Genomic DNA, 13,761 nt, shown 5'->3' on the forward strand with positions numbered 1-13,761 from the left:
CTCCAGTTTGGCATTTCTAATGAATTTATAGATGCCCTACTATTTAGGAATTCTATAGTGTTTATGTACAATAGAGACAGCCTTTCTCTGTTCACAGAAGGCCCGATTTTTTTTTTCACAATTTCCTAAGCATTGTTACAGGCACTGAGTGTTCAGCACTAGGAAGCATAGGAATGTTTATTTTGGCATTTCTCATAATAGCCAAATATTGGAAAGAATAATAAGTGTTCATGTCAACAGGAGAATAAGTTGGTTATATTCATTCATGAGAATAAGTTGGCTATATTCATTCATTGAAAATGCCATGTAGCAGTTAAAATAAATGAGTAAGATGAATTTATCAACATGAAAAAAAATTTAAAAAAATAATGTTACAAGAAAAAAGCAAATTGAATATAGACATGTAGGATATGAAAATATTTATGTAATACGAAGTAGTAGGTATTACCTGTGGCCACATACATCATAAAAGTACAAAAACGTGTATCGAAATAGCACCAAGTTCAGGTAGGAAATCTATGTGGAGAGGAGGGAAATGGGACTTAGGAGAGACTTCAGGAGCACTTCAGTTGCTTGTATTTTATTTTATTAAACTTGCTGTCATGTAGTGAGTGTTCACCGTGTTTTATATGCCTGAAATCATTTGTAATAATTTACATTATCTTTATAGCATTATTATGCAATAAAATGATATGAAGTAAATGTTTCGAAAAATGCCAGTCAAAAATCTTAAGTTGTTGGCGGTGGTTCATTAAACTTTACCTCTTTCTACGGTTTGCTAAAAATGAGAAATTGTTGATGCTAAACTAATACCTGATACCTAAATGAAACCACCCTTTCTTGAAATAAAATCTAGCAGGAATCTTCTGTTTATAGAAATGTTCTGCTTTTCTAAGTTTTGAAATTAATTTTTCTTGTGCCGTTGTCACTCATCTGTTAGTCATTCCAAGGGAGATGGTTGTATATACCCTCACTGACACTAAAGACTGATACATATACAACTTCAGATGTGATAAATTCATTTGAGTAATAAAAAAATAAATATACAAACAGCTCATGCTGCTCTACATAACAAAAATCACCTCAGTTAAAAAATGGGTAGATATAAATAGATGTTTCTTAAAAAATACAATCAAAAAGCACATGAATAGATGCTCAACATCAGTAATTATTAGAGAAGTGAAAATCAAAACCACTATAAGGTCAGAATGACTAACATCAAAAATAATAAAAACGGTGAATGCGGGAGAGGGTGCAGAGAAAAGGGAAGCCTCCCACACTGTTGGAGGGCATATACATTGGTACAACCACTGTGGAAAACAGTAAAAACAGAGCTACCATTTGATCCAGCAATCACACTCCTGGGCATGCCCGTGGAGAAAACAGTAATTGGAGATACATGCACCCCGATGTTCATTGCAGGACATTTATAGTAGATAAGACAAATAACCTAAATGTCCATTGACAGAGGAAGGGATAAGAAGATGTGGTGCACATGTACAATGGAATATTACTTAGCCGTTAAAAGAATGAAATAATACCATTTGAAGCAATGTGGATGGAACTAGAGATTATCATACTAAGTCAAGTTAGAGAAAGATATCAGATATCGTTTATATGTGGAATCTAAAAAAATGATAAAAATAAATTTATTTACAAAACAGAAGTTGACTCACAGCCTTCAAAAACAAATTTAGGGTTACCACAGGAGACAGGTGTGAAGGAGGAATGGAGAGTGTGGGACTGGCATATGCACACTGTTGTATATGGAATGGCTGGTCAATGGGAAGCTGCTGTATAACACAGGGAACTCTAACCTATATTTTGTAATAACCTATATGGGAATAGAATCTGAAAATAATGGACATGTGTATATGTATAACTGAATCACTTTGTTGCACAGCAGAAATTACCACATTTTAAATCAAATGTAATTAAATAAAACTTTTAAAAATTTAGAAAAAGACTGATACAGCTTGTTAAAAATGAAATATTACTCTGTTAGTGTCTGTAATAGACCTCAGTTTCCAACTGACCTACTGATATTAGAATTAAATGACCTTGTCTTCTTTTTCAGATTAATGCAGTGCGTGCAATAGTTCCCAATAAGAGCAACAATGAAATTATCCTGGTTTTGCAGCACTTTGATAATTGTGTGGATAAAACCGTACAAGCATTCATGGAAGGTAATCCTGGTTCAGTTTTTTTTAATGAGTTCATATTTGTTCCAATAGAAGTTGCTTCAGACTTCCACAGCCCTCATTCAGCAATCTGGTGTTTCATAGATAATATAATAGGCCCCATGATAACATAGCATGTCACGCCATTTTTAAAAGGTACCTCTTAAAGCTCCCTTTTTCAGCCTTAGAAATAATTCATTTATAAGCTATATGATATCTAGAATAAGAGATAAGCTAAGACACCATCCTTTTACTTAGAATGTTCTCTAACGGTAGTTAAGAAGAAATTAGGTGGCTAATAGTATAAGGGACTTGATCGGAGTTGAGATGAATAAGAATTTAAGAAACAATGACAGGAGTGGGTTAAGAATCCGATTGAGGAGTTCCTGTCGTGGCGCAGTGGTTAACGAATCCGACTAGGAACCAGGAGGTTGCGGGTTCAGTCCCTGCCCTTGCTCAGTGGGTTAACGATCCGGCGTTGCCGTGAGCTGTGGTGTAGGTTGCAGATGCGGCTCGGATCCCTCGTTGCTGTAGCTCTGGCGTAGGCCGGTGGCTGCAGCTCCGATTGGACCCCTTAGCCTGGGAATCTCCATATGCCGTGGGAGCAGCCCAAAGGAATAGCAAAAAGACAAACAAACAAACAAACAAACAAAAGAATCCGATTGAAGTGGGTCAGGTTGCTGTAGTGGGTTTAAGGATCTGGCATTGCCACAGCTATGGCTCGGATTCATTGCCTGGCCTGGGAACTTCTATATGCTGCAAGTGTGGCCATAAAATCAAAAAAATAAAAAAAAGAAGAAATAATAACAAAGCAGCAGTCCAGTGGCTTAGCCACAGTTGGCAAATTTAGGGACTCAACTTTCTTTTACCATTTAGGGACTCAACGTTCAATACCATTTAGTTTGGCTCTGGCAAGTGATTCAAATGTATAGGTTTGCATTTCCTTATCTAACATAACAGAAGAATGGCAGGCGAAGCCAAGCCTTCTGATTTCTAGGGTTGAGGAATGTTTTACAAAGTTCTTTGAACATAATTTGTTTGGGACAAACTTTGCCTAAAGCTATTGCATCATTGAACACTAACAGCAGCCTCAGAATAGGTCTCCCTGTTTCTTTTTTTCTGAATTTGCCAGTATAAACAGGACTAAATACTGTAAGTTTTTTTCTTCATCATCATCTGTTTTCTTATGATGTTAGAATTTGGGTCTAGGCTACTGTGCACTTTTCTCTCAAACAATGTAGCTGAGGTGGTGTGCAGTCTTCTGGAGGAGAGAGGATGCCTGCCGTGGGCCGAAACCAGTCATCTTTATATTTGGTTGAAGCTGTGTAAACAAAAAAATCTTCAAAATGGTCAGGCTACATTCATCTCTTCTTGGAAGAATTTACTGAAGAAATTAAATAGACAAGGGAAAGAGTTCCTGTCGTGGCTCAGTGGTAACGAATCCGACTAGAATCCATGAGGATGTGGGTTTGAGCCCTGGCCTCACTCAGCGGGTTAAGGATCCAGCATTGTCGTGAGCTGTGGTGTAGGTCTCAGGCTTGGCTCAGATCCCATGTTGTTGTGGCTGTGGTGGCGGCTGGCAGCTGCAGCTCTGATTCGACCCCTAGCCTGGGAACTTCCATAAGTGCAGGTGCGGCCCTGAAAAGCAAAAGAAAAAAAATGGAGAAGGGGACTCTAAATGGGCAGATAGTCTAAAAGCTGAGCATGATATGATTATCTCATTCCGTTCGTTCAGAGACTTGAGCCTTAACTTTTTTTTTTTTTTTTCTTTTAAATAGCCACACCTTAGTCATATGGAAGTTCCTGGACCAGGGATTGAATCTGAGCTGCAGCTGCGACCTGTGCCACAGCTTCACCTGGCCACAGCTTTTAATCTACTGTGCCAGGCCAGGAAATCAAACCCATGCCTCCACAGCGACTCAAGCCACTGAAGTCAGATTCTTAACCCACCTCGCCACAGTGGGAACTCTGAGCCTTAATTTCTCCTGTTAGGAACTTTGGAGATTCTCCAGAAATAACAAAATGCAGGGACACTTAGTTTCTGCTTGAGTATGCATCTGGTAGGAGAAAAAAATCTGTAATTCATTTTTCTTACAGGTAGTGCCAGTGAAGTACTCAAAGAATGGACAGTAACAGGCAAGAAAAAGGTAAAGATAATTACATTTAAAAGCATAATGTTAATATTTGTATTATTAAAAAAATTTAGGTTCTTCAAAAATTTTGAAAGATTTACATGTGCATTTTCAATTTACCTGGTTAAGAAAAGTTTTCTTGTGTGACACTGAAACACAGCTCTGTACACCGAGTCCCACATCATCTCCTCCATGTGATTTTAAATGGGAGTGGTACGACTGCCTTGGTGCAGTTGCTGAGGGCGTATTAACATCAGGCAGGAATAAAACAAGAGCGCATGTCAAGGACAGCAGAGCTTCTCTAGTCTAGTCTAGTGGTTTTCAACATCATTCATGTCACAGATCCGGTAAAATAGATTTTTATGTCACACCACTTGTGTTGTAGTAACTGATACTAATGAACTTTGGCTTAAAGCCTAAAGGGGGCTTTGCTGCTATTCGCTATGCCACGCGGTCTGATGGCCCCGTTCAGGGAGGTGGAAGGTACTTGGGCTCTGGAGTCGGTCAAAACTGGACTTCTATCCCGTTCCACTACGTACTGGCTTTGTTTCCTGGGAATATTGTTTGCTTATCTCTAAATTAGGAGAATAATATGAACAAGTACATGTACTTAATACAATGTCTAACAGTTAGTGCTCTTATCTACGTAAAACTTAAACGCTCTCCCCAAAGGATTCTGGGTGGTCTTAAAATGCTTCCCATAGCTCTTTGCTGTATATCTAGTTCCTTTACTAAAGGATTTACTAAAAATACTAAAAGTATGAATTTATTCATGTATCTCTATGAAATCTCTTTGGGGTCTGTATTAGGTTAGTGTTGGAGTTCTGGAATGCTTTCTTGATGACTCTAAACCACTTCACTAGGTGTTCTGTTAAGTTTTGATTGAACCGGGCTTGGCCCCAATAATGCTTGAGAATTTTTTGTAAGAACTTAATACTACTACAGATTCCCCTGAACCTCTCCATGCTTGTAGCTTTGAATATTTGCTTGACTTCTTCCCATTGCTTTCATCCAACATAAGTAGCTGTGTTAATAAACTGGAGGACACCAGTTTATTAAGTTATTAGACTAAGATAATAAGTTATTAGTGATGTAAGGTATGCATAAAGCTGGAAAAGTATGTGTTGGAAACACATTAGTTTCTTTAAATTTGGAGAAAGAAAATTGGCTTCAGATGGCAGTCTCAAATACCCAAATCCAGTCTGGTTAACTGTTAGGATTAAAGGATGTGACCATGAACAGTTACTGGGATGAGTATTAGATATTATATACATAGGACGGGAATATGAAAACCTTGCCAGTTCACATGATAGAAAGTACTTAAGAGAAAGAAAGATGAGAGCTGTGGAGAGGAAAAGATTATGTCTGGAGATCCAGTAGTCTTCCTGTTAGGGTTACAAAAAGAGTTTGGGGAAAATTGATTCAGTCCTGTCAGTCTAGGCTTAGAAATAGAATTAAGTATTGCTAGCAGCGTTGTGGGCTGACAAAATAAAAGGTAAAGGATTTTTTTGTTTTAATTTTAGTATTTGCATAGGTAATATATTCATGTGGCTCAAAATGCAAAGCTATAAAAGTTAATACACTCAGACATCTTTATCCCATCCCTATCCCCCAGCTGTTTGGTTCCGCACCCCAGAAGCAAACTATATTATCAATTTCTTATGTATCTTCCAGGATATTTTATGCATGTATAAACAAATATGAATATATATTCTCCTCTTTGCTTGCTCTTTTTCATGTAATATATCTTAGAACTTATTCTTTGTCGTTATATAAAGAGCTTTCCTTTTTATTTATTTATTTATTTATTTATTTTGCTTTTTTAGGGCCACATCACAGCATATGGAAGTTCCCAGGCTAGGGGTCTAATCGGAGCTACAGCTGCCAGCCTACACCACAGCCACAGCAACTCGGGATCCGAGCCATGTCTGTGACCTACACCACAGCTCATAGCAGCGCCAGATCCTTAACCCACTGAGCGAGGCCAGGGATTGAACCCACAACCTCATGGTTCCTAGTCGGATTTGTTTCCACTGCACCATGACGGGAACTCCTCCTGTTGTTTTTTTTTTTAATGGCTGTGTAGTCATCCTACTGTTTAGACGTACCATAACTTACTTAGCCATTCTTTTATTGGTCATCATTTGGGTTGTTGACAGTCCTTTGCTATTATTACCAATACTTTAGTGAATAAGCTTGTACATATATCATTTTGCATGTGTTAGTATCACCCAAGATAAATTCATAGAAATGGAATTGCTGGGTTCAAGTGTATATGTATTTGTAATTTTGGTAAGTATTACCAGATTGCCATAGAGAGTACCACTTTGTACTTCCACAATTGATGTATGAGAATGCATTTCTTTGCTTTCTTCTTTTTTGCTAAGGGCCGAACCCACAGCATATGTTAGTTCCCAGGCTAGGGGTCCAATTAGAGCTGCAGCTGTTGACCTAAGCCACAGCCTCAGCAACGCCAGATCCAAGCCATGTCTGTGACCTACACCGCAGCTCACAGCAATGCCGGATCCTTAACCCACTGAGCAGCACATCCTCATGGATTCTTAGTCGGGTTCATTACCACTGAGCCACAATGGGAACTCTGAGAATGCCTGTTTACACTTTCAACCATATCAGTCCAAACAGTGTTATCAGACATTTTGAACTTTACTAATCCAATAGCTGGAAAATGATGTTGTAGTGCAGCTTTTTTTCCAAATGTTTTTTACTGTGGTCAAACATATATAAAATTTACCATCTTAACCATTACAGAACTCTTTTTTGGGGGGATGGGGTGGGGAAGTCAACATCTGGACTAATTTGCCCATGAAAGGTTTATATTTTACTTCTTTTTTTTTTAATGAGGTATAATTGACAAACATTAGTTTGAGGTGTACAACATAATGATTCAATATTTGTGCGTATTGTGATGTGTGTATGTGTGAAATGATCACCACAGTGAGTCTAGTTGACATTCGTCATCATGCATGATATCAAAAAAATTTTTTTTCTTACGATGAGAAATCTTAAGATCTACTCTCTTAGCATCTTTCAAATATGCATCTCCAGAACTCCTTTCATCTTATAAAATTGAAACTCTTTGCTTATTAAAAAGTAACTCTTATTCCCCCCTCCCTTCAGCCCCTGCCAACCACCATTCTCCTTTCTGTCTCTAAGAATTTGACTACTCTAAGTACCTCTTGTAAGTGAAATAATACAGTAATTGTCTTTTTGTGACTAGCTTGTTTCAGTTAGTATAATTTCTCAAGTTTCATCCATGTTGTAACATATTACAGAATTTCTTCCTCTTAAGGCTGAATAATATTCCGTTTTATGTACACACTGCATTTTGCTTATCCACTCATCCATTGATGGACACTTGGGTTGCTTCCACTTTTTAGCTGTTATCAATAAATGGACATACAAAAATGTCTTTGAGACCCTGTTTTCAGTTCCTTTGGGTATGTATCCAGAAGTGGAATTGCTGGGTCAATATGATGTTTCTTTTTCTTTTTTTTTTTTTGGTCTTTTTGCCATTTCTTGGGCCACTCCCTTGGCATATGGAGTTTCCCAGGCTAGGGGTCTAATCAGAGCTGTAGCCACCGGCCTACGCCAGAGCCACAGCAACACGGGATCCGAGCCGTGTCTGCAGCCTACACCACAGCTCACAACAACGCCGGATCGTTAACCCACTGAGCAAGGCCAGGGACCAAACCCGCAACCTCATGGTTCCTAGTTGGATTCTTTAACCACTGCGCCATGATGGGAACTCCTCTACTGTTTTTTTAGGAACTATCATATTATTTTCCACAGCAGCTATACCATTATGTATACCTACCAGTAGTGCACAAATGTTCCAGTTTATCAACATTCTCTCCAGCACTTGTTTTCTGTTTTTTTTTTTCTTTCTTTCTTTTTTGCCTTTTTAGGGCCACACCCATGGCATATGGAGGTTCCCAGGCTGGGGTCAAATTGGAGCTGTAGCTGCCAACCTACACACTACGCGGATCTGAGCCGAGTCTGCAACCTACACCACAGCTCGCTGCAATGCCAGATCCAAAACCCACTGAGCAAGACCAGGCTTTGAACCTACATCCTCATGGATCCTAGTTGGGTTTGGGAGCCACGGTGGGAACTCCCATTTTTCTCTTTTATTCTGATAGCAGCTGTCCTCATGAGTATGAAGTGATGTTTCATTGTAGTTTTGATTTGCATTTCCTCATAATTAGTGATGTTGAACATTTTCATGTGTTTGTTGACCATTTGTGTTATCTTCTTCAGAGAAATGCCTATTCAAGTCCTTTGCCCATTTTTTAATCAGGTGGTTTATTTGTTGTTGTTGAGTTTTAAGAGTTCTCTATTTATTCTGGATATTTGTCTCTTATCAGATATATGATTTGCAAATATTTTCCCACATTTTGTGGGTTGTCTTTTTGTCATTAAGTCCAATTTGTATTTTTTTCTGTGCCTTTGATATATCCAATAAATCATTACCAAATTCAGTGTTGTAAAGCTTTTGTCCTATATTTTCTTCCAACAGTTTTATTGTTTTAGGACTTACACTTAGGTGTTTGATCCATTTTGAGTGAGTTTTTGTATAATGTGTTAGGTAAGGGTCCAGCTTTATTCTTTTGTATGTACATATATTCCAGTTTTCCCCACACAATTTTTTGAAGAGACTGTTCTTTCCCCATTGAATAGTCTTTGGTATCCCTGTCAAAAGTCATTTAGCTGGGGAGTTCCCACTGTGGCACAGCAAGTTAAGTATTTGGTGTTGTCTCTGAGTGGCATGGGTTTAATCCCTGGCTTGAAACAGTGGTTTAAGGATCCATTGTTGCCGCAGCTGTGGCATAGGTCACAGTAGCACCTTGGATTCAGTCCTCGGCCTGGGAACTTCCATATGCCAGGAGTATGGCAAAAAAAAAAAAAAATCATTTAGCTGTACATGTGAGAGTTTATTTCTGGGCTGTCTTATTCTATTCCATTGGTCAATATGTCTGTCTTTATGCCAGTACACACTGTTTTAAGTACTGTGGCTTTGTAGTAAGTTTTAAAAGGTATGTAAATCTTCCAGTTTTGTTTCTCTTTTTAAAGATTGTTTTGGTCCCTGAGGATCCATATGAATTTTAGGATGGGTTTTTCTATTTCTGCAAAAAATATCATTGGGATTTTGAAATTGATTGCATTGAATCTGTAGATCACTTTGGGTAGTATTGACTTTTTAATAATAAGTCTTCCAACACATGACATGAAATGTGTTTCTATTTATCTATCTCTTCTTTAATTCTATCAGCAATGTTTTATAGTTTTCATTGTACGAGTCTTTCACCTTCTTGGTTAATTCCTAAGTATTTTATTTATGATGATGCTATTTTAAATTGAATTGTCTTCTAATTTTCTTTTCAGATGGTTTGTTCATGTCTAGAAGTACAACTGATTTTTGGGTATTGATTTTGTGTCCTGCTACTTTTCTGATTATTAGTTCTAACAGTTTTGTGTGTGTGTGCCATCTTTGGAGTTTTCTACGTATAAGATCATATCATCTATAAACAGATATTTTGCTTTTTCCTTTTCAGCTTAGATGCCTGTTTATTTCATTTTTCTTTCCTAGTTGCCCTGTCCAGAACTTTCAGTACTACGTTGAATAGGTAGCAAAAGTGAGCATCCTTACCTTGTTCCTGATCTTTGAGGGAAAGCTCTATTCTTTAACCATTTGTACACTATGGGTTTTTCTTTTCCTTCTTTCTGTCTTTCTTTGTTTCTTTTGTTTTTGTTTTCTTGACATTTTAGGGCCATATCTTCAGCATATGGAAATTCCCAGGCTAGGGGTTGAATCAGAGCTGCAGCTGCTGGCCTACGCCACAGCCACAGCCACAGCCACGCAGGATCCAAACAATGTCTGCGACCCACACCACAGCTCACGGCAGCGCTGGATCCTGAACCCTTATAGATACTAGTCGGGTTCATTTCTGCTGAACCACAACAGGAACTCCTATATAATCCTTTTAATGTGCTGCTGAATTTAGTTTAGTGCTTTTTTTTTTTTTTTTTGGTCTGTCGCCTTTTTAGGGCCGCACCCGTGGCATATGGAGGTTCCCAGGCTAGGGGTCTAATCAGAGCTGTTGCTGGCAGCCTGCACCAGAGCCACGGCAGTGTCAGATCTGAACCATGTCTGTGACCTACACCACAGCTCATGGCAACGCCAGATCCTTAACCCACTGAGCAAGGCCAGGGATCGAACCTGCAACCTCATGATTCCTAGTTGGATTCATTTCCACTTTGCCAAGATGGGAACTCTAGTTTGGTGCCATCTTGTTGAGGATTTCTCATCAATATTCATAAGGGATATTGTTTTGTATTTTTCATGTAGCATCTTTGACTGCCTAAGTATCAGGGTAATGCTGGTTTCATAGAATGAGTTAGATAATGTTCCCTTCTCTTCATTTTGTTTTTTTTCTTCTGAGAATTGGTATTAATTTTCTGTGAGTGTTTGGTAGAATTCAGTAGTGAAGCCATTGGTTCCAGGGCTTTTCTTTGTCTGAAAGATTTTTGATAACTGACTCAGTCTCCTTATTACTTAGATTTTGTATTTCTTCATGATTTAGTCTTGGTAAGTTTTGTATTTCTAGGAATTTTAACATTTCATTTAGGTCATACAGTTTGTTGGTGTACAATTAATTGTTCATAGTACTCTCTTATCTTTTTTTATCTAAGTAGAATTGGTAGTAATGTCCCCACTTTTCTTTGTTATTTTAATAAGTTGAGTCTTCTCTCTTTTTTTTTTTCTTCTTTTGTTCTCTCTTTTCTTAGTCCATCTAGCTAAGTTTGTCAATTTTGTTGATCTTTTTGAAGAACCAGCTTTTGATTTCATTGATTTTTCTCTGTTGCCTTTCTAGTCTCTATTTCATTTATCTCTGCTCTAATCTTTATTATTTTCTTCCTTCTGACAGCATTGAATTTAGTTTGTTCTTAAGCTGTAAAGTTAAACTGCTAACTTGGTATCTTTTTTAAAACGTAATGTAAATTTCTTCCTTAGCACTGCTTTTAAGTTTTGGTATATTATATTTTCATTTTCATTTATCTCTAAGTATTTCCTTTTTTTGTTTGTTTTTTTGTTTTTTTGTCTTTTTGTCTTTTTGCCATTTCTTGGGCCACTCCCGTGGCATACGGAGATTCCCAGGCTAGGGGTCGAATAGGAGCTGTAGCCACCAGCCTACGCCAGAGCCACAGCAACGCGGGATCCGAGCCGCGTCTGCGACCTACTCCACAGCTCACAGCAATGCCGGATCCTTAACCCACTGAGCAAGGGCAGGGCTTGAACCAGCAACCTCATGGTTCCTAGTCAGATTCGTTAGGAACTGAGCCACAACAGGAACTCCTCTAAGTATTTTCTAATTGCCCTTGGTATTTCTATCTTGATCCAGTCATTATTTACAAATGTGTTGTTTAATTTTCCAGTATCATAGATTTTCCAGTTTTCCTTCTGCTATTGTTTCCTAACTTTATCTCATTGTATTACACTTTTTATGGTACCTATCTATTGAGACTTCGTTTCTGGCCTAACATGTTGTCTATCCTGGAAAATGTCCCACGTGCACTTGAGAGGAACATATATTCTTTGTTGTTACGTAGGGTGTTCTATATATGTTTATTGGTCTATCGTATTTTTTGTCATTTTGTTTTGTTTTGTTAGGGCCACACCCGCATTTTATGAAGGTTCCCAGGCTAGGCCTCAAATCATACCTGTAGCTGCTGGCTTACGCCACAGCAATGTGGGATCTGAGCCATGTCTGAGACCTACACCACAGCTCGAGGCAACACCAGATCATTAACCCACTGAGTGAGGCCAGGGATCGAACCTGCATCCTCATGGATACTGGTCAGGTTCATTAACCGCTGAGCCATGACAGGAACTCCTATTTTATTGTTTAAATCCTTTATTTCTTTACTTATCTTCTAGTTGTTCTGTCCATTATTGTGAGTGGGGTGTTGAAATCTCCATGTATCATTGTGGAATTGTCTGTCTCTTCCTTCAAATCTGTCAGGTTTTGCTCCATGGTTTTTTTTTTTTTGGCTACGCCTGTGGCATATGGAAGTTCCCAGACCAGGGATCAAACCCATGCCACAGCAGTTGCAGTGACAACACCAGATCTTTAACCCAATGTGCCACATGGGAATTCCATTTGTTCCATATATTATATATATATATATATATATATTTTTTTTTTTTTTTTTGTCCTTTGTAGGGCTGCATCCATGGCATGTGGAGGTGCCCAGGCTAGGGGTCTAATCAGAGCTGTTGCTGCCGGCCTATGTCAGAGCCACAGCAACACCAGATCCAAGCTGCATCTGCAACCTACACAGCTCACGGCAATGCTGGACCCTTAACCCGCTGAGCACGGTCAGGGATCGAACTTGCAACCTCACGGTTCCTAGTCGGATTCATTTCCACTGTGCCACAACAGGAACTCCATGCTCCATATATTTTGATGGTCTGTCATTAGATGCATAAATGTTTCTAATTGTTAAATCTTCTTTCAGTATTTAACCTTTTATTAAGGTTATGCTGTCCTTCTTGGTCTCTTATAAGCTTTTAAAATTTAAGTGTATTTTTGTCTGATATTAGTGCAACCATCCCTGCTTTCTTTTAGTTGCTATTTGCATGGAATATATTTTTCCATTCTTTCACTTTCAGTCTATTTGTGAGTCTCTTGTAGATAGCGTATAGTTGGATCATGTATATTTATCCATTCTAAAATCTAGGTCTTTTGATTGTAGAATTTAATCCATTTACATTTAAAGTAATGACCGATAAGGAAGGATTGGCCATGCTGTTTGTTTTCAATATTTTCAGATTTTTTTTAATCCCTTATTTCTTATGTTCCTGTAATTTTTTGTGTTAAATCAATTTTTGTAGTGAAATGTTTAAATTCCTTTCTCATTTCCTTTTGTGTATATGGTGTAGCTATTTTCTTTATGGTTACCATGGGGATTCCATTTAAGATCAGAAGTTATAATACTAATTGAAATTTGACCACCTTAACTTCAGTAACTTACAAAAGTTCTGCTCCTTGATAGCTCCATCCCCACCCTTTTCAGTTGCTGATGTCACAAAATTGCATCTTTATGTATTGTGTGCCGCAAAGTATAAGCTGATAATTCTTTTAAATGCATTAGTCTCTTAAATTATGTAGAAAACAATATCTGGAGATACAAACCAAAGTTGCAGTAATACTAGCTTTTAGACTATTAGTTGTTGGGTTGTCGTTGTTGTTGTTTTGATGTATTAGTCTTTTAAATCCTGTAGAAAACAAAACGTATATTTACAAACCATTGTTATAATACCAGCGTTTGTAATTGCTCATGTATTTACCTTTATTAAGTTCTTTATTTCTCCATATGCCTTCAGATTAACACCTAGTGTTCTTTCATTTCACGTTGCAGGACTCCCT

At 38.0% G+C, this 13,761-nt stretch overlaps 1 protein-coding gene across 2 annotated transcripts in view; it reads left to right on the forward strand.

Annotated features, from left to right (window-relative positions):
• SPATS2 (spermatogenesis associated serine rich 2) overlaps positions 1 to 13,761 on the forward strand; it is a 139,987-nt gene that overhangs the window by 94,561 nt on the left and 31,665 nt on the right. For both annotated transcript variants that reach the window (XM_047786538.1, XM_047786537.1), the window contains exons 4-5: positions 2,078 to 2,186; positions 4,278 to 4,327. In XM_047786538.1, coding sequence (XP_047642494.1) covers positions 2,078 to 2,186; positions 4,278 to 4,327 — 159 coding nt within the window. The remainder of the gene's footprint in view (positions 1 to 2,077; positions 2,187 to 4,277; positions 4,328 to 13,761) is intronic.

Source organism: Phacochoerus africanus, chromosome 7 (genome assembly GCF_016906955.1).
Source record: "Phacochoerus africanus isolate WHEZ1 chromosome 7, ROS_Pafr_v1, whole genome shotgun sequence".
NCBI lineage: Eukaryota > Metazoa > Chordata > Mammalia > Artiodactyla > Suidae > Phacochoerus > Phacochoerus africanus.